This window comes from Oculina patagonica, chromosome 4, assembly GCF_052425735.1.
Source record: "Oculina patagonica isolate OP01 chromosome 4, crgOcupat, whole genome shotgun sequence".
In the NCBI taxonomy this organism is placed as follows: Eukaryota; Metazoa; Cnidaria; class Anthozoa; order Scleractinia; family Oculinidae; genus Oculina; species Oculina patagonica.
This window is the reverse complement of record NC_135761.1, coordinates 60,250,770-60,276,217: the sequence shown is the minus strand read 5'-3', so window position 1 is coordinate 60,276,217 and position 25,448 is coordinate 60,250,770. Positions and strand designations below refer to the sequence as shown.

General features: G+C 38.5%; 2 protein-coding genes and 1 pseudogene across 4 annotated transcripts; 2 read left to right on the top strand and 1 right to left on the bottom strand.

Annotated features, from left to right (window-relative positions):
• Positions 1-413: 413 nt before the first annotated feature.
• Positions 414-5,212, top strand: LOC144648029 (contactin-associated protein-like 5). Its single transcript, XM_078507678.1, has 4 exons — positions 414-501; positions 2,514-2,770; positions 3,509-3,620; positions 4,614-5,212. The coding sequence occupies exons 1-4, from the start codon at positions 423-425 to the stop codon at positions 5,210-5,212; spliced, it is 1,047 nt and encodes a 348-aa protein (XP_078363804.1). The 5' UTR covers positions 414-422.
• Positions 5,213-7,776: 2,564 nt separating this feature from the next.
• Positions 7,777-14,260, top strand: LOC144648027 (contactin-associated protein-like 4; annotated as a pseudogene).
• Positions 14,261-16,342: 2,082 nt separating this feature from the next.
• Positions 16,343-25,441, bottom strand: LOC144647775 (arrestin domain-containing protein 3-like). Of its 3 annotated transcripts, none has more exons than XM_078507467.1 (7): positions 25,156-25,441; positions 22,879-23,105; positions 21,067-21,274; positions 20,554-20,711; positions 18,613-18,835; positions 17,847-18,078; positions 16,343-17,735 (listed from the first exon to the last, which is right to left on the bottom strand). In XM_078507467.1, the coding sequence occupies exons 1-6, from the start codon at positions 25,406-25,408 to the stop codon at positions 17,906-17,908; spliced, it is 1,242 nt and encodes a 413-aa protein (XP_078363593.1). In that variant the 5' UTR covers positions 25,409-25,441; the 3' UTR covers positions 16,343-17,735; positions 17,847-17,905. The 3 variants fall into 3 exon arrangements, with proteins under 3 accessions (XP_078363593.1, XP_078363592.1, XP_078363591.1); XM_078507466.1 differs by lacking the exon at positions 25,156-25,441 and adding an exon at positions 24,241-24,582 and having other exon boundaries at positions 16,343-17,729; positions 17,841-18,078; XM_078507465.1 differs by lacking the exon at positions 25,156-25,441 and adding an exon at positions 24,241-24,582.
• Between the last annotated feature and the right edge of the window lie 7 nt (positions 25,442-25,448).

The following is a 25,448-nucleotide window of genomic DNA, read 5'->3' as shown; positions in this document are numbered from 1 at the left end:
GTGTACATGTGATCTGAATACTGCGCTGGGATCGGTTTGCACCATAATAAATAGTTAATGATTTAATTATTTTTAAAAAAGGCTAAAAACGGATAAAAAGTTGTTAAAGCTCTTAAAAACAAAATGTTTTCGACTCTAAGGTCATCAACAGTGTAAAATGCCTAAGAGTCGAAAACGTTTTGTTTTTAAGAACTTTAACAACTTTTTATATCCGTTTTTAGCCTTTTTAAATTACTTCAGTTATTGAGCAAGATTATGACAAATAGCTTATGAATTTTACAAATGTAGTTTTACATGTGAGTTATTTCCGAACTCCCCATATATAATTTACAATGTAAAACAATACTAGTTAAGTCCATAAGCTGATGTTTTTAAAATATTTTTACAGTTTAAACCAAGCGGCTTGGTGAAAACTTACGGACATGATTAGATATACAGCCATCTTCCAAGTAAAGTTAACTTTACTATTTGTCATTTCAAAAACGCAATCGGTCGAATCTGGTAAGTAAAATATAGTGTGTCGTATTTCAGTAATTCTAAGGGATATTAATAATGCTACACCGGCACGCACATTCGGTAAATATGAAATAACTCCGTGACAAGTTTTTTGCAACACGCAAGTAAAAAAAGAGGGAGTTTTCTCTTCGTCCGAATGTATATGTCACGCTTTGTCTTAAACCATCTTCGCAGCGAGATTATAATAGATATAAACCTAACTAAAACGGTGCTGACTGATTCCGGGGAAGGTACTCGAAAAAAATTATACTGGAAGGTTTCGCTGCGAGGTCTTAATCTGACTCCTACCTTTTCATATACCATTTTCAAGAAAAAAAGGTATCCTTTCATATACCTTTTGAATAGGAAATTGGTACCCCTTTCACATATCTACAGGTGGGATACTTCAGCTCTTTTTTTTATTGTTTTTCGCTCAAATAGCCTCGTAATGATTGAGCGTTAGGCGGGTCTGTTCGAGATATTTCGAAAGCCTTTTTAAAAACCGAAATGACAGTTTTCCCAATACTTTAACTCGTGGAAATCTCTACCCTTTCATATACCTACAGCCTGAATAAGGTATCCCCCTTGCAAGGAGCCTGTCCGCACAGTCTACTATAAAGGTAAAGTCTGCTTCGAGCCTAGTGGCCCATACAGGCCGGAGCTTATCCCGGTTTCCGTAGCATTAAGCGACTGAGAGTATTGCTACTCCCCCCTGGATGGGATGCTAGTCCATCGCAGGGTTACCCCCCGGCAGTAAATTCGCCGGTACCCATTTATACACCTGGGTGGAGAGAGGCACTGTGAGAGTAAAGTGTCTTGCCCAAGAACACAACGCAGCGCCCCGGCCAGGCCTCAAACCCGGGCCGTTCGACTCGGAGGCGAGCGCGCTAACCATTAGGCCACCGCGCCTCCAAACACTACTACTATAGGGACCTTTAATAAACCCTCCAGAGAACTGAATATTGGAAGATTGTAACTCGAATCACAACGAACCTCTAACCCATTGCCTTCCATTGAGCCCTCAACCGGTTTCTGAAGGTTCCTTTCGCGCTGAAGGGCTAAGGCGTGATTTTTTTTTTCTGATTTTTTCGACTTGAGAACGCTTTTTTAATTATTCCTCATTAATGTACTTTGTTATTCCTCTCGTTTGATCAATTCCAGAATCTAATCTATTTTTCTCTATAAAAGCATCTTTTCAATGGCGGTAAGACATAAAACAATATCATTTGGAATGTTTTTGTACTTTTCACAATACCAAGATAATTTACACTAATAATAACGAACAGGGCTCAAGGTTACCCGGTGAGACTGCGCACTGGGGTTATAAAATTTGCAATAACACTTGTCAAAGTTCTATTGTTCTTCACTGTTACTGATATATTAGAAACAGAACGCACGACTAATTTTATAATTTGAGCTGTCACTTACAAGCCGTAGGGAATGTAATACAATAACATTTGCGAAAATTGCTAAGGGTTGATGAGGATGATTATCATTTAAAGATGATTTCCAGTCCGTACTGCGCAGACTCAGGGTTTGTTTTCATTTTTGTTTTGAATTCGTTGAAACGTTACACTTCGGTGATAGCGTACATGAAGTTTTTTAGTTCGCCATTACGGATCGTTTCGTTCAAGAATTCACGATGAGCTAAAACGTCCGTTTGAAATACCGTCGAGCTTCTTTTACTTGTTATTATTGTTTTGCAAGGATATCTGGCGTTAATAATCAAGAAAAAGGTAAGTTTTGTCCCGGAATTTTTATTTTTGCTAGTAAACATTCTTCTGTTTGTGAGGCTCACAAACATTGCAGGCGGAGATTGCGCAGTACGGACTGGAAATCATCTTTAATCCATAGTGCATTTAATTGAAAAGAAACTTGATTCATCACGAGTCCAAATCAATTGCACTAACCGACATTTGTTGTTTATTACTTACATGTAAAGGTAGTATGGATGAATTTTTCCTTCAAGATTGAAATTCAAACTATTTTTTTTTCTTTTTTATCTAATTATCTTGCAGCCGAAACTTGCAAATTCCCACCGTTAATCCGTTTCAGCAAATTGGTCCCTGATCACGTGCTTGAGGGGCGTGTCATATCATCTGTTCACGTGGCAAGCGATCAGGAATGTCAAATGAAATGCATCCTAAGTAGACTGTGCGACAGCTTTAATCTTGGTCCCCAGACCTCCTCCAAGCATTACCCCTGCGAAGTACTGGATCGAAGATTTAGCAGAAAGAAAACGAAAAGGAAAGGATGGAAATTTAGAGCAGGAAAGGTAAGTAGCTCTTTGTTGTTAAAAGTTTATTTATCTTGCAATTGTTTAGATAAATAGGGGGCCCTTATGCATGTTACGTCAGACTGACTATTCTTCACGAAGCCTAATACGAAGGGAAAAGTCGTAAATTTTATCAAGAGCAAATTCCCAAAGCATCAAAGATGAAAGGGATACCCACGTTGTATGAAGGTGGTTAAGGGACGGACCATTATTTTCTTGGAGGGGGAGGGGGGGGGGGGGATGAAAAATTTTCCTCTGCAAACTTTTTTTTTTAGTTTATGTACCTCTGCAAACATTTTTTTTCGAAATTCTTCCTATTTTTTGTTATACATATCGTGTTTGCAAACAATTTATTTTGTCTTTCCAGGCCCTGCAAACAATTTTTTCAATATTTTTCATCCCCCCCCCCTCCCCCACCTCCAAAAAAATAATGGTCCGTCCCTAAGGGTTGAGAATAATTCGCGTAAACGAGGCTTGCTATCACGCATGCGTGAAACCGCAAACGTTGTTGGTAAAAAGATGACTCGTGGGAGAGGGTAACAATACACCAGACTACCAGGGACAACTTTACTTTAATATGAACTGGCATATTTTGTTTCCGAACAGAAACAAACAAGCAAAAGAAACAATTTTGAAAAAAAAATTCTTTGAAACAGCAATTCGTCTGAGATAACAGCTTATAAATTACTCTGCGAAAATCTCCTCGCGACTCATGCACCATGTTTTGAATTTTTCTAGTGCCAGACCTCTCCCTGTCTGAACGGTGGGACATGTTATACCTTGAACAATGATGAGCCACTCTGCGCCTGCGCAGGCACTTGGACAGGTGACACTTGTAATCGGTTAACAGGTAAGATGTCGAGCCTTGTACCATAATTATTTCTATTTGAACAGGTGATCGAATTGGTACGGAAGGTAGAGGGGGCAGGGTGTTCTAACTTAGGGACAGTCCATTATTTTCCTCGGGGGGTTGGGGGGGGGGGGGAGAGGGTGTACGAAAAAATTTCCACCTAAAACTTTTTTCTGTTATTCATGCACCTCTGCAAACAATTTTTTCCACATGCAAACTATTTTTTAATACTTTGCATTCCCCCTCCCCCCTCCAGGAAAAAAATGTCCGTCCATTTATATAAGGTAAAATGCTAAGTGTGTCATCACATTTTCTTATAGCGGAGCTCCACAGCGGCCCGAGAGCGGAGCCCCATAACCATAAGAAAAGACAGGATCGTGCATGCATACATGACATAGAAATAGAAAGACCCATCTGTTCTTGTTTTCATGGTTTTAACGGCTAGCGGCATGCCTTGAAGTTGTTTTGACGTTTTGAAATATACAATATCATCAAAAGTTTTATTACATGGCCAAGGCTAGCTGGATTAGATGAAATTCAAGCGAAAATGTACAAAGTTTAAGCTTTAAATCATCTTTTATTACGGACGCCATCTTGCCGCTTACTTCGTTGCCATGGAAATGTTATAATTATAATTTTGTTATAAGCCTCTCCCACATGTGGAGCAGAAGTGGGTAGGGGCTGTGCAGTTTGTGCTGACGGCTCTTCCCTTGCGTGCAGCGTGCACTATTGAGTTACAGATGCACTCGGGAGGTTTACGCTTTTTCGTGCTTAGCAACCTCCCACTTGCATTTGTAACTCAATAGTGCACGCTGTGACGTTTACCATTTGTTAATTAATATTCTTTTGGACCCTTCGTGAACTTCATTTCGTGACGTAGACTGTGTCGCAGTCTATCAAAGCGGCGAGGGTGATAAATTTGTTTTGTAACAATTTTGTAACAATCCATTCAACTGCGCATGATGTTTACTGGGCTTTTTTTCGTTTACTTAGCAACATGTAGTGATTGGAAAGCTTTGAACTCTTCAGCTCCGAGCGGCTTCAATGTCATATCTCCTGGCTATCAAGCCGGCGTGACACCGTTTACTGTCTACTGCAACATGACTTACAAGAACGGAGTTGGCGTGACAGTCATCAGTCACGACAGCGAAGACAGGACATCTGTCAAGGGTTGTGATCCTCATGGGTGTTATTCACGTGACATCAATTATCAAGGTGCCAGTCTCCTGCAACTGGAAAGCCTCGTTGCTGTGTCGGGCCACTGCGAGCAATTTATTAAGTATGAATGTTTTGGCTCTTCACTCACTAGAGGTTGGTGGGTGTCACGAGATGGTATACGAATGAGCTATTGGGGAGGAGGAAGTGGAAGTGGAAGTAGCCAATGCGCATGCGGAATGACCAACTCGTGCGATGTACGCGGTTATGGTTGCAACTGCAACATAAACGACAATGTAGCACGAGAGGACAGCGGTTATCTCACAGACAAGTCATCATTACCCGTCAGTCAGCTGAGGTTTGGTGACGCAGGGGGACCAGGTGAACAGGAATGGCACACTCTTGGAAAGCTGTATTGTTATGGCTTCTCGGTATAATCGAATCAATACTAATTACCATTAATTAACGTCACGTTTTGTACCTTTTCTTTAATCAATCTACTCGAATGTTGGTATCGTTGACACCAAAATAACAGCTGACATAATATATAAATACAAAGATGGTTAATAGATCGTATTCACGTAATGTCATCAAAATTCTAAATGTTCTTTTAGCATGTTCTTGACATTAGTGTCACTGGTTACAAGGAAGATTTTCTCACAGTAGAGTGCTTTCTTCTGGAGATAAAGCGTTTTGAAATTTCAGACAGCCTTATTGAACGTGATCTGAAGTGCTACAGAAACCAATATTTTTACCATTTTAATACTTCTAAACGATTACGAAGTCATTCCAAAGTGAAAACTCGTGTCATTGTTAGCGAAATCCGGTTTTCTTCTAGTAGACCTTTCTGGACGCTATATTGATATCCACTTGCGTGCACCAATTCGGGGCGAACCTACACTAAGTTCCGTAATTTTCTGAATATTTTTTTCACTATAACTTGATTGCAATGAACACTGCAGAGTTTAAATGTGGGCAGTGTTTTTCTTTCAATCTACTCTAAAATGTCTGAATTTGTTGATGTTCAATGCAAGACAAACGATCTTTGTTATTTTGGTGAAGACGATCTATAATATCCCGAGTAATATCCCTATTTATCCTAAGGCTTATTTTCAGACAGACTATTTGGACCTATTAGCAACGCAAGATATTGTGATGGTTGCAACGCATGATATATAACATTATTATACATTAGAATTACTTTGAAAGATGTGATTGGTCGAGAGCATTCAGTCAATATACAGTAGCATGTGAACTTGACATGATAACCCAATATCTGCAGCAGATATTGGATTATCATGTCGAGTTCAAAGTCCGCCTAGTTTCCAAGCCCCTCGTCCGTGTAGTGCTGTCAAACTTTTGAAAATATGGCTGAGTGTTTCGCCTCCGTTTCCAGTGCGTAAATCGGCTAATTAAGTTAAGTCCAGTTTTAGCAAATATAGTGCCAGGTTGTTCAAAGAACCATTTAAAACATCTCGTTTTCGTTATTTGCACGACTCTTCGCCATTTGTCACATCTGGGAATGATACCACAAGGAAGGCACATGTTTTTGTCCGATCGCCGAAGTCGAGCCCTGTTCGGCGGGGTTGATACTTGGATGGGTGACCAATTGAAAATCCGGGGACTGAGGGGGGGGGGGGGGGGGCACTCCCATATGAAAGGGACGGGGACGTTCGTCGTCTCGCTCAGTGGTGTAAATTTTTGATATTTGGTCTCACTTAGGGTATTCCGGGTAAAACGCCTATAATTTTAGCCGTCAAGGTCTCGTTCAGTGTTCCATACAAAGAAATATACAATTTTAAATTCTTTTTTTTCCAGTATTTTGTTATCTTGTAGGGGTCACCAAAAGCTTCAGCCACGCCCAGATTGGTCTCTTCTAAGGATCCTTTTTAAAATTTCCGACGAGCATCCCCGCCCCTTTCATATGGGAGTCCCCCACCCGGTTTGGAAATACCCGTGTCCATCACGAAATCAATAGCTTTCCGGCCCTTCCATTTTCGTTCTATCAGTTAGTCCAGTTACGTTGAACTCAGCTTTGTCCTTTTCTCTGTCTCGAGCGAGGCGTGAAAGTCGGCATGTGCAAGGCCTAGTGCAGTCGGTCTTTGATAAACTGACGAAATCCTCGATCTAAATAATCGGTCCATTTCGCGCCATTGGACGCATAAGGCCTCCCTCGATCAAAATACTACTCGTAATTCTCCTGGGGCGAGATCGACCTTTAAGGTTTCATATTTACTGCTTCCTTGTTTGTTTTGTCCAGTTTGACGAAATAACATCGCGACGTGATGCAAATAGACTATAAACGATGTTGCAGCCTATTAGGTGGGGAAAAAGAAGATCAACGTCTACTAAACTGCAAAAAATATTTTAATTTTTCCTGTCTATAAACCTTAAAAATAATGCGTAATTTTCATCCCACGACGACGAGGAAGTTCAATTTTTGATTTAGAATTGGGAATTTTTTTAAATTTTAAAAAGTTTCCCATTTCAATTTCCCATTCCCTGAATCATTCCATTCCCCATTCCCCGTTTTAGTAATATCCTGTTGCAACAGAGTGGCCAAACGTGTGCAACATATTGTGCGCAATAATATTGCGATATGTTGAGTTAAAAAGAAAGTGCTAATTTGTCTAATTTACGTAGAGATAAAGTGTATTTCACAATTATAGTCGGTGAAGACTCTTTTAACAACGAATGCTTTACACCAATCAAAACGCACACAAAGCCTGTGATCAAAGGAAATAAATTATGCCTGCAGACATCATTTACAAACATTATGACCTCGCAAATTTAATTTGTTGACTGCAGGGACTCGAAAGCTAGATCTAGAAAGACTGCGTAAACTTACGTTTGGTAATGAGGGGGTCTTTTGCAGTTTTCAGTAAAATTTGGGATCGCTAAGGACTAGACAGCTAAATAAGCACTAGAATAATAGCCCTTTAACGAATGTTATTTCAAAATAATTGAATAGCCTTTTACGCCCTTAGAGTGGGTCTCAAATATGAAAGGAACGGGGATGCTCGTTGTCTCGCTTAGGGATGTAGATGTGGATGTGGATTCTTGGTCTCATTTAGGGTATTCAGGACAAAAAGCTAATATTTTTAGCCGTCAGAGTGGCACGATTTGCATGATTTGCATTGTCAATCGTATAAATGTGAGTGCAATTCGGATTTAACGTGGCTCAATCGGATTTTTGAGTGACGATACCTTTCAACTTTGAGCAACTTGTATGCCACCGTAAACAATCCGACTGAAAATCGATCAGTTCAGCTGTACTACACAAAGATGAAAGTTTCACATGAGAAAAGTTTCATCGAATCGGAGTAACCATAGCAACATAATGACGTCACCGCCCATTTTACACGAGACCGATTTTCTTGTAGTATAGAGAATATTTTGAAAAATGGCTCCTATATCTGGGACTTGACATAGTTTTCTCAAGGTCCGTGAAATTTGGAGAATTTCTATGAGGGCGTTTTCGAGAAAATGTCAGATGAAGTTTTGATGTACTAAAATACAACGAAAACAAAGCAGTCTTAAAACATTATCGAGAAAACGTTCACAAGGCCCGATCAAGAAACACTGTACTATCTAATTACCTCGGGCGTAAATATCAGAGAAATCGTTTCTTTTGATTTCTTGAAACATCGGCTTGACTATGACCTGGTATGAAGTGTTATTTCGCTCTTTTGTCGAAAAAGGGCCTTCGGTTATTAAAATGATCAAAAAATAAAAAGCGCTCGATATAATTTTTTTAAACTTAGCACTCAAAAGAAGAAAGAATATGCAATGAAATGTCCGATTTTCAAAATAATTGAAACATTCTATGGTAGTTATTTTTAAGCCTTAACTCAGGTTAACATTGCATTGTTTTCACCCTACATCGGATTGCTGCCTACAGGATACATTTTTGCTGATACATTCTTGTTGTTTTGTTTTTCTCTCTCTTTCAACTAAAAGTCCTCTCGTTGCACAACGAACATGGCGAACTTCCATTTTATTATTGATTATCCAGGAGGAATTTTCATCTAAAGAGATCTAAAAGAAAGGTTCAGAAAATTGCAATTAAAAAGTTGTTAATCTTTAATCCTGTTTTCTTTCATACGATGCTTGTTATTTCCGAGTTCTCTCATACAAAATATAATTTCCAAGGTCAAAAGGTAAACTACTTATTAATTTCGCACACCGAAGTTTTTATTTGATATATTTAGATCTAAGTGAAAAAGTTACGAACATGAATAGAAATACAGCCGTCTTCCGAGTAAAGTTAACTTTACTATTAAATAATCAATGTAAAAGGAAAAATAAATTTCCTTGTGCTGCGTGGCACTTGTAAAAGTACAAAAATATACGTATAAAATTCTCACTTAATGAGTTTTAAGTGCCTAAAAAATTTAAAGTTCCAGACGTTTCGGGCTTAGCCCTTCATCAGTGGAAAGTCAGGATTTCGGTTAAAAAACGCTCGCTTGCGCCATGAAAACAAATTTGAGTTCAAAGGCGCGCGCGCAATAAGAGCGCACGACACCCTAAAGATAACGAAAATCTGAATTCAGACCATGTGGCTGACTGGTGCCCAGCTGGAAAATAAGGCGCATTTCCTGGCGTTTGCGGAGTTTATTTCCGCCACAGGGCATGACGCCCCGGACTTGTGCGTCTTGCAGGGCGTGTCCGTTTGCATTAAAATGCTCTGCGACAGGAAATCCCGGCAGGTTCTTCTCGATGCTGCGGAGATGCTCACCGAAGCGTTCACTTAATGTCCAGCCTGTCTCGCCGATGTAGATGGCGGAGCAACGGCGGCAAGAGATGGTATATGCCATAGCGCAATTCTCTTATTACTTTTTTAGAATTTCCCATCTGGCATTCTACTACAGCTAGCCCGATGATGCGGCTGAAAAACGTTTACTGTAAACCAGAGAAGCTTTTATCAGGAGACAAAACTGGATCCAAATGACGTCAAAATTCAAATCCATGGCAACATGAACAGATTGTAAAATACAAAATTACTCTGTGAAAGCTTTTTCTATTGATAAATTTTTGCTTCATTGGCAAACGGAATATGTTTTATGTATTCTTAAAAACAAATCTGTCGACAGTAGGGTTCAGAGCCACCTTAAAGTTTTGCAAAATTACATAAGTCTGAAGTCTACCGACAGATTTTCTTTCAAAAGTTTTAGAAAAGCTCTTTATTCTAATTACACGGAAATAGAAAAAAACTTTTACCGAGTAGTTTCTCAGTATTTTAAATTAGCCTTGATAGGTTGAAAAATATATTTTGACCTCTATTGACGTTACCATGGCAACCAATTATGCTGGTGTAGCCAAAGACGGGAACGTTTAAACTTATTATTATTATTATTATTATTATTATTATTATTATTATTATTATTACTATTATTATTATTATTATTATTATTATCATTATTATTATTATTTATTATTATTATTATTATTATTATTATTATTATTATAATTGCAAAGACATTTTATTGACTTTTTTAACAGCTGATTTTTAATTCTGTACCTTTTTATCGATGTGTGTACATTTTTTTAATGATTATTGTGAAATAAAGTTATTGCTTAAAATTTTTAAAATTATTATTATTATTATTATTATTATTATTATTATTATTATTATTATCATTATCATTACAACAAGTAGGGCTTTCCAAAAGTTGCTAAAGGTTTCCCAAAAAGTTGCCCGTGATTTCTCAAAAAGTTGCTCGAAAGTTGCTCCAAAAATCCACAACGGCGCTACTAATCAAGATAATTTCTTTGAATATAATTATGTTAATTTCCCTTTGAGGGTTAGATTTCTAAACAAATAAAAGCAGTTTTATGCAATTTTACAGCAAAAGAAGTATCTAAATAACATATCAAAGAGAAAATTTGTAAAATAATGACGTCATGTTTGCTGAGGAGTTTTTGTAGTGTTTGCTGAGGAGTTTTTGTACGTTTTCAGGAGTTTCTCGAAAATCTTCGCCAAACTTCGTAAATCTCGGAAACGTTCGTAAGGCCTTTGAACAACATTCGGATAATCTTCGGAGATCTTCGGTCTGGAAATTGCTCAAGAGGGAACAAGTTGCTCGAAGGGGAAAAAGTTGCTCGAAACATGAAAAGTTGCCAAAAATTTGCCGAGCAACTTGTGGAAAGCCCTAACATCAAGTCTAACTGCTTTAACCTTTTCATCTCATTATCTTTCAGCCGACACCTGTTCTGGCTATCCACCGTTAATCCGTTTCAGCAAGTTGGTCCCTGATCACGTGCTTGAGGGGCGTGTCATATCATCTGTTCACGTAGCAAGCGATCAGTAATGTCAAATGAAATGCATCCTAAGTAGACTGTGCGACAGTTTTAATCTTGGTCCCCAGACCTCCTCCAAGCATTACCCCTGCGAAGTACTGGACGGAAAAATAATCAGAAAGAAAACAAAGAGAAAAGGAATGGAAATTTCGTGCAGGAAAGGTTAGTAAGTTTACCGTTGATAAAATTTTTTAGCTTGTTAATGGAATTCTTACACAAATACAGAGTTCAAAGCATGGGTGAAACCATTCTCGTCTCCAGAGCCGCTTTTTCCTCTAATGCGAAGCCTGTGCACTAGAAACAAGTGGCTTGGGGACACATGATTTGATTTAAGAGATTTTAACAAAGGGAGTTTTAAATCTAGCTTATCAAATCAATCGTCTAAAAATCTCGTATAACAAAGGGAATTTAGAAACGATTAATTTAATTGACTGTTTCTTTTGCTAAAATCTATCCAATCAAATCATGTGTCCCCAGAGCCACTTGTTACTCGTGCACATGCTTCGCCGCCTTAGATGGACAGCAGCTCTGGTGACGAGAAGGCTCGGTTGTCAGGGACTTATACACGCCTGGTAAAAGATGACTCGTGAGAGAGGGTAATCTCCTATCAGACTGCCAGGGACAACTTTACTTCATACAAGCAGACTCTCAGTTGCAGATGGAACTCCCCCCCCCCCCCAAACAAAAAAAAACGAACATAACAACGAGCAAACTGTTTCCCTATTTGCGCTTCAAACTAAGAAAAAAGTTGAGAAACAATTTTCTTTATCTTAGCAATTCGTCTGAGATAGAACAGAGAAGCGGTTACATTAGCTAACTATAGTTAACGCCGTCTTAACTACAGTTAGCAGTCTAGATGTGACCGCAGCCATTATCTTATACTTTTGCAATACTGTAATGTTTTATGGTCATGCAAATAAAGCTCAAATGTTGTTGTTTCAGAACAGAAACAAACAGTTTTATCCATTTGCGCTTCAAGCTAAAGAAACAATTTTGAAAAAAAAACTTTTCTTTATAACAGCAATTCGACTGATATAACAGCTTATAGACAAAATCTCCTCGCGACTCATGCGCCATGTTTTCATTTTTTCTAGTGCCAGGCCTCCCCCTGTCTGAACGGTGGTACATGTTATACCTTGAACAGTGATGAGCCATTCTGCGCCTGCGCAGGCTATTGGAAAGGTGCCACTTGTAATCAGTTAATAAGTGAGTTGGCACGCTTTCTACCATCATTTTTTCGACTAGTTTGTTTGTTGAAGTGAAATAGTAAGCCTAGTGGACAATGAATTCACTCTCTTACCGAATTTTTGTGAACTCTCTAGGGATTGTTTTAATTTCTCAAGGGAATACTTTTCGCTGTGGGTGATAAAAAACGTCACTCAATAGGTGTGCGTCAGCACTTCCCATTCCAAAGTGTTATCTATTGAAAGCGAGATAAATATAGTTCACCTACCTTTTGCTGTTTGTGTTCTGTTTTTTTTTTCTATTTGATGCGTTTGTTATCTATGGAAAGCAATTTCTCGATGGCCTCAACAAAAGAAAAAAGGAACAAGGCAGGCAATTTCGATGGCCTGTCCGTGTCGAGACTACATGCAGTCTATAATTTTTTCATTTTCACGCTTCGTTCGTCATCTAGCCTATTGCAAATTAAATAAAGGTAGGTTTAATTTTTTTTAAAGATCTCTGTCATTCACCGATTGAATCGCTTAGTTTTATCATACTGAAAAGCTGCTGCGAATCTTTATTGTCAGACTGAGCATATTGGCCAATGCGATTTTCTATTGTTACATAATGTAGTGACACAGAAATTGTAGTGACACGCAATCCAAAAGAACATCTACGTAGGAAGCTTTCATATTAAAGTCTATTTATAAATTCTTCAGTCTGAGCAGAAATTTGCAGCCAGCCGATAATCACGGAAACACTGTCATTTTTCCGTTTTATTTTATTGCTATACTGGCTTTTGCTCGTCGCTTATAAAAGGATGATGTCTACCAACGGAAACGTTTTTTTAACTGTATCGCAGTGGCTCTGATGAAATGTAAATAAATAGACAAAGGTAAGACGCGAGACGATAATGGCAGACGTTTGGTTTATGGCTAAGCAGGAATTTGACAAGCGAAAATTCCTAGCCAGCTAATAAACATGAAAAAAAAAAATCAACTCATAACCGTTCTTTTGGAGCAAAGTGGCTGTCAAACTTTAAGATCGGTTTTAACCTTTTGATTTATGCCTCTCAATTCGCTTTCAATATTATCATTTCCCCTACTCATACCTCATGCAAAATAGTCGGTATCTTGAAGAGATCTTTGATTTATATTTGAACTGGGGTAGAAGGGGAAGGCTAGGGTAAAGGAGAGGTAAGATGTTAAGTGTGTCGCCAAATTGTATTAATGTTATATTTGACATTTCGTGACGTAGACTGTTTCGCAGTCTATCAAAGCGGCGACGGTCATAAATTTGTTTTGTACCGAATTGAAAAAAAATTATTGTTTCTGCTTGTTTACTTAGCAACATGTAGTGATTGGAAAGCTTTGAACTCTTCAGCTCCGAGCGGCTTTTATGTCATCTCTCCCGGTTATCAAACTGGCGTGACACCGTTTACTGTCTACTGCAACATGACAGCCAAGAACGGAGTTGGCGTGACAGTCATCAGCCACGACAGCGAGGACAGGACATCTGTCCAGGGTTGTGATCCTCCAGGATGTTATTCACGTGACATCAATTATCAAGGTGCCAGTTTCCTGCAGCTAGAAAGCCTCGTTGTTGTGTCAGGCCAGTGCGAGCAGTTCATTAAATATGAATGTATAAAATCAGTGCTTAAAAATGGTTGGTGGGTGTCACGTGATGGTACACGAATGAATTATTGGGGAGGAGCAACTCCTGGAAGTGGCAAATGTGCATGCGGGATGACCAACTCATGTGCTTCATCCAGTTTTGTTTGCAACTGCGACATGAACGACAATGTAATACGAGAAGACAGCGGTTATCTCACAGACAAGTCATCATTACCCGTCAGTCAGCTGACGTTTGGTGACACAGTGGGCATATATGAACAGGGATGGCACACTCTTGGAAAGCTGTACTGTTATGGCTTCCCGGTATAATCGAATCAATACTGGCATTAATTTACGTCACGTTTTGCAAGATTCACTTTCCTCAATCAATCTAATCATATGTTGGTATCGTCGTCACCAAAGTAACAGACGATAAAATAAGGGTGCGTTTCTTTGGGAAAAATCCAAATCCGGATTCTTGATCCAAAAACGGATTTTGCGTTTCTTTACCTATATCCGAAAATGGATTAATCTTGGCTCAATGATCTGAAGAATCCACACTTCGAGTGGATACATCAGATCATATCTGAATCCGGATTTTTAGGATTCATGATCCGTGCGTTTCTTTGGGAAAGGATTCGAAAAAAGTACCTTGGCCCAGCGGTCTTTGCTGTGAAAATACAGGTTCGCTCTTTGTAAACACTGCCATACGGAAAGTTTTAGGCGGTTATTTCGATCAAAATACAAAAATATTTCACGATAAGAGGAAACGGTAGCTTCAGATAGGTATGTAGTATCATTTTAAACGGGAAACAGGTTTTCTAGAACAGCCACTGTGTGCCTACGGAATCCTTTTGAAATTGTCACGAGTAAAATTTGCACTGATCATTTCGCAATCATTCTTCGCTCTCAGATGCTTTCTCGCTTAAAGAAGATCTACTTCGACGTGTGGTTTTTGTAAAAGATTTTGTATGCTTAAATTATTTTAGTTAGGATACATTCGACGAAAAATAAATTTGTGCTGATATTTTATGTTCTGTGCGAAATGTGTTTACGGGGTTGTCATGGCAAAAAATCCGTTTTCGGATTCTTCGTTTCTTTGGGAGCAAAGTATCCGTGTGATCTGAGATCAATGATCCAGTTTTGGATTTTCCCAAAGAAACGCACCCTAAGATACCAAGGCGTTATAATAATATCCTGCGGCTATTGCTTTCAGCCAGAACATTAGTAGAGAACTTTAATTGTGATCAAATTAGGGCGATTTTTGTATGACCTTGAAAAACTGTTTATTCTGAGTGTTTACGATTCGTTTCATGCGTCCTTGTTACAATCAAACCAAGCTTTGTGTGTTTTCCCGTTTAAAGTATCCCTTATAATTAAGGAGAGGGTTTAGTTCAATTTACCGAATCAGAATGCCGAAAGGGGGCGACGTCAATTCAAAGGAAATAACAACACGCAATCTTTACGCTTCGGTACGGTTTGCGTGTTCGCCAAACCAATAAAACCGATGCGTTCGCCTCCGTTCGCTAAGCCAATCAATTTGCTACTTCCTATTCCGTTTTCTGTGTTGTTTTTATCCATGTGTAATCATATCAAGGAAAACTGAAAATCGCTCTATCTGTGGAAGCCGGGTTGTTTTTTTTTTTTAACATACAAGCCTAGCCGAGAATACTTGAAATCAGTAGCCAAATGAATAACAAAGAGCTTCTTTGAATGCATTTAAATTGTATTATTCTTCCTCTTAATTAGTAAAATTAGTATTGTCAGCCATATACGTAAACAAAAAGCTCAGTTCAAAGAAAACATAGTTGGAGGGCCCCAATCATTAGTTATATTACTACTACCTGCTACTAACAGTGAGTAACTATGAAGATTTGTTTGCAAGATATTTATGTCGATGTAAACAAATTTGAGAAAAAGGCGGATCCACAGCTTAGTGCCCGTTAGAGCCGAACGAACACATCCCGTATTTATTAACCACTCTTATCATAAAAATTTATGATCTTGTTAGAATTTCTTAAGAGTTTAATTTGCACTGTACTGTATACTGAAGTGTTGAAAAATCAGTTAAGTATCAATTATTAACTTGGCAAATAAAATATTCAATAGACCCCGATAACTCGAAACCCCGCATCCTCGGAGACCCAGCAGCAGTTAGTGGGGCGAAACGAAGGAATAAACCGGGCAGAAATCGTAGCGACGAAAGTTTTCAAGAACGGTGCCGTTCTTGAAAACTTTCGTCGCTACGATTTCTGCCCGGTTTATTCCTTCGTTTCGCCCCACTAACTGCCCCTGGGTCTCCGAGGATGGAAACCCCGCTAACTCGAACTGTTTTTCGTTTCCCTTCAGAGTTCGAGATACCGGGGTTCTACTGTAGTTATGGGATGTTAGAAATGGAAGGGAGACTTGAAATGTTGTAATAATCAATGAAAATTAAACAAAACAATTAAACAAATATTTAAGGCCCACATCTGCAGATGACATTGCATATTGTCGAAAAAAAGCATCGCACTATTCCTGTGCTTTTATTCAATAAACGCAACTAAAAACAAGTTACGCAATAATTTTATTTTACTATTTTATGTTTATCCATTAGATGAACTCCAAAGGTAGTCAAATAAAGGACAACCATTCATATAAATACTAAGTAAATGCAGTTAGTGTCCATTCAAATATTTTAACACTTTCCCCAGCTGTCGTAATGAGAGGAAATTTTCTGAACTAAATAAATTATAGCACTTCCCTCGTTTAACAAACACGTTGCGCTTGCTAGAATACTAAATAAACATTTTTAAAAACGCTAATACAACTATTATGAAAGTACTAATATACATAAGCGATAAAGTTCATTTTACAATTATAGTCGGTGAAGACTCTTTTAATAACGGACTGATTGCTTTATACCAATCAAAATCCTCACGGAGTCCTTGATAAAAGGGGATGTACGTTAACGTTGACCTTCCGAATTTAATTTGTTGACTGTGGAGACTCGACGGCTAAGATCCACGAAGACTTTGCCCAACGTTTGGTAAAAAAGGAGTCTACTGCAGTTTTCAGCAAAATTTGAGATCGCTAGAGACTAGATTCTCAAACCCTAAAATTATTGCTCTTGTAAAAAACCAATGTGAGTTTAAAAATGTCATCATCGAGACAACCTAAAACCCCCGAGCATCTCCGTCTCATTTATATGGGAATCCCTCGGGGACTTCTCTATTAAACTACTTGGCATTTTCTAGTTCGATAGATTTGTAAAAACAAACATACAAACAAACAAATAAACAGACCGCGAGGAGCGAGCACTATCTGGGATCTTTTTACTTCTCGTCTCGCCGAGTTCGTGTCTATTTAGACCCGTACCCGTAGCGTTTTGTCCCAATGAATCAAAAACGATCGAATGGAACAAGTCTTAAGGGTCAGCAGCCTATAATATTATCGCTATGCAATAACTTATAAATTTTAGTATTATTAGTAATTAGATACTCAATCTACCTTATAATAGGAAATTAACGATACATGTTATTAACGCGAATTTCAAAAATTCGCGTTAATTTTATTGACGTTAACTTTTTTACTATAAGGATTTAACCAGAACTTTTCTTAAATTCGCGTTAATTTTATTACGCGTAAATTTTGTTCGCGTTGTTAAAATGTTTCGTTATATTCCTATAATAAGGTAATACGACTGACTGCTAGATGATAAATATACAACTTAATTAATACACCTCATTCGAAGGTTCTACAATATTACACCCGGGAGAGAGTCTCTCTTCAGGATTAGGTTGAGAGCGTGAAACGATGGCCAAGTTTCATCACAAATAAGATGGCCTAGCCACATCTAAAACCACACTTATATAAAGTACAGCATTTGTTTCTACATTTGTTTCTACATGTTTTTAACTGCAAAAGAGTTTGAATTAACTATTATTATTATTATTATTATTATTATTATTATTATTATTATTATTATTATTATTATTAATATTATGATGTAGACTCGCGTTACTGTGCAAAAGGCGTCACTCCTGGGCACTTAGCAAAGTACATCTTAAAAGTTTATTTATATGCTGGATCCTGTTGAAATGCGGCCGGTGGAGCAGAAGGAAACTGGTAGTTATTAACAAACGGGTACATTGGTGTAAATGAACTGTCGCCCAAGGCTTTTCCAGAATCACCTTCATTAGTTATGGTGGCGCCTCCTCTAACACACTCGGCATAAGATGGCGGAGCTACAGACAAAAATAGACAAACAAGCTCTGTTACACAAGAACGACTGGCCAAAAGTGTCCCTACAGACTGAGATTATCCCAGTTTTCATAGCATAAAGCTACTAGGAGTATTTCTACTACCCCATGGATGGGAGTATCAATCACATTTTCCCAGCCTATTGTTTTCCAAATTTTCTCAAATCTCATTCCCACTCCCAGTTCCATTGTTTCTTGTTTACGATTCCCAGTCCCATTTTCCCAGTGAAAGTTTGCCCAAATTCCAGTTTTTATTTTAATAATAAATAATAACGGCTTTTATATAGCGCATTTCCATGCATGTGGGGCAATGTGAGTGCTTCATGCACTTAATTTACAACACTTTGTGGGGGACGACGACCAGACTGCATTAAGTAGTTTACAAGGAATGAGGAAATTTTGCAGATACCCCAAATATAATTTCACAACAAGACCAGACCACAACACTGGGAACTCCATTACCCTTTCAACTCCCTCTCCATAGGAAAAAAAATATTTAATTAGGCAAAGATTACTCACCCATGTTGGGATAGGCCTGTGCCCCATCAGTGCCGTACTGTGCAGAAGGTCCCGGATAGCCAGGTGGTCCGCTAAATCCTGCTAGGGGTGGAGGTGGACCAGTAAAAGAAGCTGCCGCTGGCTGGGGGTACTGTGGCTGCATAGGTGGCCTGTACGGCACTGAACCAATAGTGATTGGGATGTTTAAATTTGAATTAAATGCGCCCTTCACACGCACTTTCAGCTAATGAAAAAAATATAGATAAATAGTTAGAGTTGGCTGTAGTCACATGCTCTGTATGTACCTGTAAGATCATAAAACAGGGTGAGACAAAAATAAAAAAGGCAGCTTGCCCTTCGGGCAAGCTGTTATTTTATCTTACTAGCCCAAAGCTCTGAGAAGCTAGCCCGAAGGTAATTTGCATAATTAATTATATGCAAATTTAAAATTGTTCTTCGTTTGGAGACAATAAATACATAAATATTCAAAAAGAAAAAGAAAATAATCTTACCACAAGAATTAAAACAAACACATAACGATTTTGTGGCAACTAACTTTGTAGCTTAATGTAGAGGATTGCAAATATGAAGGATCCTGAAGGATACATTTCAAGAGACATAATTCGTATGCATACATGACGTATCCAATGCCTGCAATGCATTTTGGGGCGTTTTCAAAAACGGTCAGCCATTTGCAAGTTTTACGAAGTGATGGAGTACTTTACGGCAAAGCAATACCATGGATTGGAGAACTATGACTTCTTTTCTTATTGTGAATGCTTTAGAAGCAAAGATCTTCCAATATAATTTTCTGGAAAGACACAATTCCTCAGAAAATGGCCGTTACTCATCTTAACAGAGAGAAATATAGTCGCCACGTTCAAGTTGGCGACTATAAAACCAGGAGTTTTTGTCTCCAAGGATGCAGTGAGTCACATTTTTGAGCCCCAAATTTTTCCCTCTAGTCTAATTTGTCTGATGCACATTTATTTTTGAAGGTTGTCATAAAAAATAACAATGTTTCTTGCCTGGGTGTTGCTTGCCCATCGGGCAACTCGTGATCAGAATATGCTAGCCCGACAGATAATTCCACTAGCCCCGGGCTATCGGACAGCACTTTTGTCGCGCCCTGTAAAAGCAAATTGCTTTTGCCCTATTCCAGTCCCTGAACTTTCTCTTCCACATGCCCTTTATAAGGGTTGAACCCTGGCATCTCCCTGGCCTCTCCCTTCTTGTGTCTGGGTTTGAATTCAACCCCTATAAAGGACGTGTGGAAGAAAAAGTTCAAGGACTGGACTACTACTGCCCTGCCATAAAATCGCGATAAACGAAAAAAATTAAATTCTGACAAGGACAGGTAATTTTCCTTCAATTTTACTGCCGACAGCGATGCACTGTTTGATAAAACAGCAACACTGCGCATTTTTAAATTTAGACAAGTGACCCCGCCCCCCCCCCCCCCCTTTTTTTCATCCAAGGGCTTTGTCAGGTATCTTAAGTATCTTTCCAGTCACAAACACAACACCAGGACCCAAGCCAGGGTACAAACTGGCCCTGACCTTTCAATAACAAATACACATTTGTTATACTCTGGTTTTAATCACTTTGTGTTAGGTAATGCACTACCCCCAACACAATTAAAAGTTTTCCCATACAGTATATGCTTTTTGCCGCTAATTAGGAGTAGCATTTCTGCTACTTGATTGCAATTATCAAGGGTCAACTGGCGGGTAAGTGGTATACCAATATACTGACCTGAAAATCACATACACAGAATACCCAAAATTTCCCCTCAAAATCATGCAAAATACCAAAATTTTGGAAAAACCCAGCATGCATACTTTATACCCATTAAAGGCCTGATTTTAGCATAAATTGCTGTATACCCATTTTAAAATCCCCCTGTATACCATATACCCCAAAACCCTGGCCAGCCCTGATTATCAGCGAAAAAAGAATTACCCTTAACATGTATGACATCCTCATGCATCTGCAGCTCAACATAGAGGGGGGTAGAGAGGGGACTGGAAATCCCACCATTGGCATACGACTCTCTTCACCAGGCTTCACTCCTTCCTGAAGCATGGTTGCCACTCTGTCCTCACAATGTTTCTGCTTTCCTAAAGATAAAACATTTTGCATTTAAAATATTGCGGTTTTCAGTGAAATGCGAACTCTGCACTTCAATCCTCGACCACTGGTTTACGTTTTTTGCTGCCGTCAATCATCTTAGCGGACCTCTTGGGAAACAAAAGTTCACTTCACCCGTGTCAAAAGGTCACACCTGTCAGTTGTGATTGGTAGATTTCGATCCATTTATCTTATTATTATTGAGGGCAGCGAAAAACGCAATCGTTAGTTGGATTTTAAATTTCAGAGTTCGCAATTCACTGAAAACCGCAATAATATTCGGATAATAATTAATTAAAAATAATATTGATGATGATGCTCCGCTATATAAAGTTGAAGTCTTACCACAAGAGGCAATATATATGGTAACTTGAATAAGTTGAATCTCCAGACCAATAATTTCATTCTTTGAATGATTATTGATGACTGCAGAGACACCGATTGCCTCGCCGGGACAGTAGCCACCTCTGTCAGTATATACAGTGACACTGAGTGGACCAGACTTACAGCAAAGACATCCAACATCACGATCCTCTGACATCTGACAGGGTTGCTGCTCGGGAATCAAATGCAAAAATATTAATTAGTTACCATATTTATTTTCTAAGTTTTTTTTTCTTCAACTAATGGCAAGTAAAGATTAACATTTCCTATTTTAAAAAATGTAAAAGGGAGCAACAGGGTTTTCATTAAGAATTATAATAGCAGTCCTGAGAATAGTGTAAAGTAACCGGAGAATGATTTTTAAAGGTTCCGCATCTTAATAAGAAAATAGGTAGATTAGCCTTTGAAATTTAGCCGGAGAATTCTACAAAGAAGAAGGAGAATTCTCCAATCTCCGATGCCTAATGAACACCCTGGAGCAATGAATCACTCTGACAGATTTGTTTTTGAAAGCCACATTCTAGAAAAATCTAAATCTCATTTGTTAGCATTGACATTCTCTTGAAAACTACGATATAGTAAATATGTCACACCGTCACGTAAATGGTTTTCATAAGTAAAGACACGTGACTGTTCCTCCTGCCAGCATTACTCCCCTAATGGCTAAAGCTTTCTCCTTTAATTATAGTGGGATCTTCTGCCCACCTTATCTTATAATTTACTCAAAATTATTCAATAATTATAATTCTTACAGCATGTGTACATGTTTCTTATTCCCAATGCAGTCTGTCAGACCCCAAGCTTACTGACCTTTTAAGTCAACTGCATGCAAGCAAGATAAAATTTATGGACCTTTATTGATAAATTTTAATTTTGTCTTCTGTTTAGAGCAACCCGACCATACATTCTACAACGCGCAATCATTTGTATAATGTGGAATACAGTTTAAATATAATTATACAATTTTATGACTTGTAAATAAATGCAGTGGTCAAGTGTTGATTATAATTTGTATTTAATACACCATTCACTTGCAAAAAGAATTATGGCCTTTGATTCGTTTGTAAGTTAATTATAATTATTGCAATTAATGTAGTCTACAGTACATAATAATCTTATAGAAAGTTATTTTTTTCAAATTAATGTACATGTACACATGGTGGATTGTCCATAAGTCATGCTTATTTAGCAGTGGCTGCTGACACCCCAACAATATACCAGCAGTCCTGCGCACATGATGATTTCACAGCACAATTAAGATGATTAAGAATGTAAACAAATAATGCTAATGCAGTGATTCTCTTTGCCCTTTCACGCAACCATTCTTTAATTGGCATATACACCCTTTCAGTGCTAGTTTCTGTCAGCCGTGACGGTGCTCTGGAACAAGATTGTTGCTATATTTTCTAGCTATTTTGGAGCAATGTTGCCTGTTGCCAAAACCCCTTGGAAGGCAAATTCTGTAATTTATCTACTATAATATGTGAGGTGCCTGGCATGGATCGATCAAAGCTACTTTTTTTTACTTTTTTTAAATAAATAAATAAATAAATAAATAAATATATGCTTGTAAATTGCATTTAAGGAGAACTATAATTCTTAACTTCCTTAAAACCCTTCACCTACTCCTTTAAGAGAATTTTCAGTTTGGGAACATTGCATGATTAAGTTGCCAAGTTTGGGGTGCCCTTATAAACGAGTGTGCCTTATAACCCAAAAAATACAGTATTATCCAACACCAACACTATGACCCAACTTTCATAACAGACTTACCAAGAGCTGAAGTGTATTGATGTCGACATATTCTAACATGGTAAACACTGCTGTAGTAGTGATGTCAAACCTCCATGGCCGATCAATAATGCCCTTCAACCAGTAGCGGACGTAGCCATGACTTCCTTCAACAGATGTCGGCATATTTTGATTTGGGATAAGAAACTGGAATGGATAAGAATAATCTCCGGGTTGGAGAACGGGATCATCGCCACTCTGACCAGGACCTATCATTGTGGTGGAGACAAGAATTATTTCATGTAACATAGCTAGCAAAGCCATGCAATCAAATTCAGTATAGTCCTAAGCGTGCACCATAATCCATTAGTGCACGCTGATCTGATAGTGTGAGCAAATGCTTCGCCAGAATTTTTTCTCGCACGAACCCACCAGCAATTATGTTATAAAACAATAATTGAATGACTCAGTGGAAAAAGGGCATTTTTGATTTTTCTGTGAACTCTGCCAAAAAAACTCCAATTTTACATGCGGGTTTGTTTACATGATAAGTGAAACGGTGTATTGTTTTTATTTTTGCTGGCCTTTTGCTTTGTTTCCAAGAAATAACGTGTGCAAAAAAAATTGTTTTTTCTCGTTGGCGTCTTACATGGAGTTTTTTTGTTTCAGTACAACAAAGAAACTTCTAAAGATCATGCAAAAGCGAGCGACAAAACCAGGACATGGTTTCATGGATGTTATCAAACCTACATGCAAAATTTTAAGTTGTTTTGGCAATGTTCATTTTTAGGCAAAAAAATTGACCAAGAGTGCATTCCTTAGAGCTATCCCTAGAGAGGTTGTCAGCCCATTAAAAGTTCTACTACACCACTCCCATCCTCCCCCACCCCACCCCCCCCCCCCCAAAAAAAAAAAAAAAAAAAAAAAACATGAACCATTATATTAACAGCTTAGGTTGTTTGATCAAAATGCAGTCGCCAAACAACATAAAAGCACGCCAAAAATCTGCACTAGTAAACTCAAAAGACAAGTTCCACTGAAAGGTCGAAATAGATAAATATCTGCTAGGCACAGAAAAACACAGCATATGTCATGTCTAGGCAACAAAGATATTTTAAAATTCGTATACTGAGGCTGTAGAAACTGCTCCACGGCAAACACGTACTGCATAAAGAATTAGGCTTATGTATTTAGTCTAAAATTCACGGAGTTCGACAGCTGAAATAGATAACAGATATGCAAAAAGCTTAAAACATGAATGAGAGAAATAATTGAAGATTATCACACACAATTCTAGCTAATATCTGTCAGTACACTTATGAAGATAATGGCGTTTTGAACTCTTGCACCTGCATGTTGCAGAATACGACATTTTGCCAGACGTTAAACAGCATGAAAACTAACCTTTGCCAAACAATGTCGCCAAAGTGTCGATATAAGTTTCGCTGTTACTGTAATGCCGTGTTCTCCTATTTTCGCCTGATCCTGTCGATTCTGACCAGTGTATGGAAGCTTTGCCATGAAACTCTAACCGAATGCCTCGCAATTTCAACTCCTTGTTCACCTTCAAACGAAGCGTGCCGTTTATCGCTTCTCCGGGATAAAATGTTCTCTTCCCGCCATAGAATTCGACGACAAAGTAATCAACTTTACCCATCCTTTTGATGATCAATACTTAAGTCTTATACATCGCTTACTTGCACGGATGCGAAACACGACAAAAGCGCCGGGTAACAAACTCTCAGTGTGGAACGGACTTCAAGGGAGGGGAGGCTGCCAGCCCATTACAAGTTTCCCACCCCCACCACAACCCCCCTCCCAACCCCCGCAAAATTTTATCAAGTTGCCTAGGCAACCAATTAGTATTGATGCATGCGAAAAAATCTGCACTTTCATCCTGAGCTGTTTCATGAAACTCAAAAGCGAATTTCCAGTTGTCGAGCGAGAATTTGTCGAACTAGGCCAATCGCTGCTAGGCACAAAAAGAATTCGGCAGATGAAATGTCTAGGCAACAAAGATAATTTAAAATTTACAGTTCGCGCTGCTGTGAACTCGACTTGTAGGCAAGTCTACGTCAGTAATTAAGCCTGGTTCACACTAGCGACATAACGACATAACACGACATGGACATACCGACATAAAGAAAAGTTCAATTCTTTCCTTATGTCGTTATGCTTATGTCATTATGTTCCAACTATGTCGTTATGTTATGTTGTTCACACTGATGACATAAAACATCAACTTGTGGTGTTTTTTGCATTTGCGTGACCTTGACGTTATGTCGTTATGTCGCTAGTGTGAACCAGGCCTTAAATAACCTTTGCCAAACAATGTCGCCAAGGTATCGATATAAGTTTCGCTGTTACTGTAATGTCTTGTCGTACTATTTTCGCCTGATCCTTCCGATTCTGACCAATGTATGGAAGCTAGGCCATGAAACTCTAACCGAATGCCTCGCAATTTCAACTCCTTGTTCACCTTCAAACGAAGCGTGCCATTTATCGCTTCCCCAGGATAAAATGTTCTCTTCCCTCCATAGAATTCGACGACAAAGTAATCAACTTTACCCATGCTTCCGATGATGAATACTTAAGCCTGGTTCACACTAGTG

Bases quoted from the DNA above. Each gene is read 5' to 3' on its own strand.
- LOC144648029 (XM_078507678.1), top strand. From the start codon at position 423: ATGATTAGATATACAGCCATCTTCCAAGTAAAGTTAACTTTACTATTT. The intron at 502-2,513 runs GTAAGTAAAATA...ATTATCTTGCAG, and splicing joins AACGCAATCGGTCGAATCTG to CCGAAACTTGCAAATTCCCA. The intron at 3,621-4,613 runs GTAAGATGTCGA...TCGTTTACTTAG, and splicing joins CACTTGTAATCGGTTAACAG to CAACATGTAGTGATTGGAAA.
- LOC144647775 (XM_078507467.1), bottom strand. From the start codon at position 25,408: ATGGGTAAAGTTGATTACTTTGTCGTCGAATTCTATGGAGGGAAGAGA. The intron at 18,836-20,553 runs GTAATTCTTTTT...TTTTTTCATTAG, and splicing joins GGATGTCATACATGTTAAGG to CTGAAAGTGCGTGTGAAGGG. The intron at 18,079-18,612 runs GTGAGTAATCTT...TTTTGTCTGTAG, and splicing joins ACAGGCCTATCCCAACATGG to CTCCGCCATCTTATGCCGAG.